Source organism: Notothenia coriiceps, unplaced genomic scaffold, assembly GCF_000735185.1.
Source record: "Notothenia coriiceps isolate Sejong01 unplaced genomic scaffold, NC01 NC01_scaffold00037244, whole genome shotgun sequence".
Lineage (NCBI taxonomy): Eukaryota > Metazoa > Chordata > Actinopteri > Perciformes > Nototheniidae > Notothenia > Notothenia coriiceps.
In genome coordinates, this window is record NW_011369945.1 from 5,024,042 (window position 1) to 5,026,541 (window position 2,500).

Below are 2,500 nucleotides of genomic sequence, written 5' to 3' on the forward strand. Positions count from 1 at the left end.
GACAGACAGACAGACAGACAGACAGACAGACAGACACACACACACACACACACACACATTAATCCCAGCATGTAGTCACATATGTGCTGCTCAGACCTGAACAGATGCACATTCAANCACACACACACACACACGGACACACGCACACACGCATGCACGCACACACACACACACACACACACACACACACACACACACACACACACACACACACACACACAGACACACATTAATCCCAGCATGTAGTCACATATGTGCTGCTCAGACCTGAACAGATGCACATTCAAAGGCTTTATGAATATTTAATTAAATCTGCATTAGTGCCAACCTTTATAAGCCATTCCACACACTGTTTGCTAAACATATGAATTATTTATAATATTCAATAAGTTATGCCCACATGTAGAGTCAATGTTATATTACACAACGTAAATATCATTGCATACATTTCATATTTCTGACATAAGGAGGATTAAGTATTTCTTCCACTTCTTATGGCAAACAAAGCTCTTTAAAGCCCATGTGATTATCTGGAAATTGTGTCATTACAAAGCTGGAAACAGGACTGTTTGTCCTAGCTGATAAAGAATAGCCATCTTTGAGATCTACGGTTTTCTAAAGCCGGCGCCAATACTAGATTTTCCCTCTGATAACACTTAGTTGATAGATGATATGATTTGTTTATTGTTGTTTTTGTTGTCAAACTGAGGCCACACACCATTCTATAAAAGCTGGAACACAACTTTTACTGCACAATAAAACATCCTAAATTCAATGTTTAGTAGCTCTTTCAACAGCTCTCATTCATATATAAGTGCAACATTAGGGTAATGGGAAAACAGGGTATGCAAAACCAGAGTTTATTCATTTGACATGTACTCCCTTAACACAAAAGTTAACTTACCTATAGCTAATATTATAACTACTACTGGCTGCTATTTCTTAGTTAGTCCATCCAGCAAGAAGAATATGTAGGTACCTATGTGCAATATTTGTACTACTGTTGTCTACCTGCTACTACACTGCATTCTACAATGTTACACTTACTTATTTTATCTAAAATGTCCCCTCTGTGGAACAAATAAAGGATTGTATTTCCTGTGCAAATGGAAGCTCATTTAAAAAAGATTGCATGCATTCAACGAGCATAAATGGACATGTGTTGAATGAGGAATCACTTTTTTAAAGATATCATAGGAAGCATTGTAGAGGAATACTTTGCAAACACACACACACACACACACACACACACACACACACACACACACACACACACACACACACACACCCATGGTTTCCCATCACCCTTTCTCTCACCCTGATTGCGTTCCTGGAGGAGTTCTTGTCGTCCACGTTGACGGTGAGCGAGAAGAAGACGGCGGTGCTGTAGACGCCCTGCGTTCGGTACAGAAGCTCGTTGAAGTCCGGCCTCTGGGGGGCGCCCTCTCTCTCCCACCCCGGCGTTTTGGGAGGAGCTCCACTCATGTCCCACCCTCCACAGCTGTCAATCACCTCCGTCATGGGGTCCGATCCCAACTTATCGATCTCTTGCACGTTGACGCACGATCGGTAGAAGTCCTTGACTTTTCTCTCGGCCGAATCGACGCCTTGTCTTCTGATCGGCTCCAAAAGTAGGCGTTCCATTTTCTCCTCGTTGTGTTCCCCGATGGCCGTGATTATTCCGTAGCTGAGTTTATCCTCGGGGATGCCGTGGCGCCTCAACCATCCGCCACATGCGAACGAGTAGAAATCCTGGCACGGTTGAATGGTCGGGTCAATATTGGACTGGACGAATCGTGCCGCCCTCAAAAGGGAGCGTTTCCGTTGGCAGTCTTGTCGACACTGAGGGTCTTGTTGGGCGTCCAGGGAAATGTACTTCAGTGCCAACATGCTGCCCAAGATAACACACATACCGGCGGCAAAAACCAGCGCCGAAAGGAGGCATATCTCCCTACGACTCCATCGAGGAAGTCCTCCGCTGCTGCTGGTGCTTCCCAGGTCTTTGTTTCGCCCGTTGGACAAAGTCCCGCCTCGACCACGAGTCGTATGTCGATCCAAGCTTCCCCCGAGACTAAGAGTCATACCATTACTGAGGATATCGCTGCTGTAGCGACCGCCATATTTAACTTCCTGGAACTCATCGTAGTGGGCGGTTAACGAGTATGTCTTCTCCATTTTCAATGCACTGTCGTTTGGTAAGAGAAAGGGGATGAAAGAGGACTTGTTTCTTTGTTGTTAGTGTACATTCATGACTAGTCCCACTACTCAAAAGACAGGACTCCCACCATGGGGCAAAACACTGTCAAAATCCTGTTGACCCTCTTTAGGCAAAGTCCCGTTTATTTATTTTTTAATCAAAATCCGGCAGAGCGAGGGACTCCCATTGTGTGTGAGGATTCTCTTGGGTCCAGCTCTCTCTCACGCATCCTCTTTCTCTTTGCTCCCTTTCCATTTGTTCTCCTCCCTCTCTCCAAACCAGTTACAGCTGACCTGTCGGTAA

At 45.1% G+C, this 2,500-nt stretch overlaps 1 protein-coding gene across 1 annotated transcript in view; it reads right to left on the bottom strand.

The window, feature by feature from the left end:
- The window catches only part of ecel1 (endothelin converting enzyme-like 1), a 12,196-nt gene extending 9,711 nt beyond the window's left edge, over positions 1-2,485 (bottom strand). Inside the window, exon 1 of the mRNA XM_010794174.1 lies at positions 1,318-2,485. Coding sequence (XP_010792476.1) covers positions 1,318-2,175 — 858 coding nt within the window. The 5' untranslated portion in view covers positions 2,176-2,485. The remainder of the gene's footprint in view (positions 1-1,317) is intronic.
- Between the last annotated feature and the right edge of the window lie 15 nt (positions 2,486-2,500).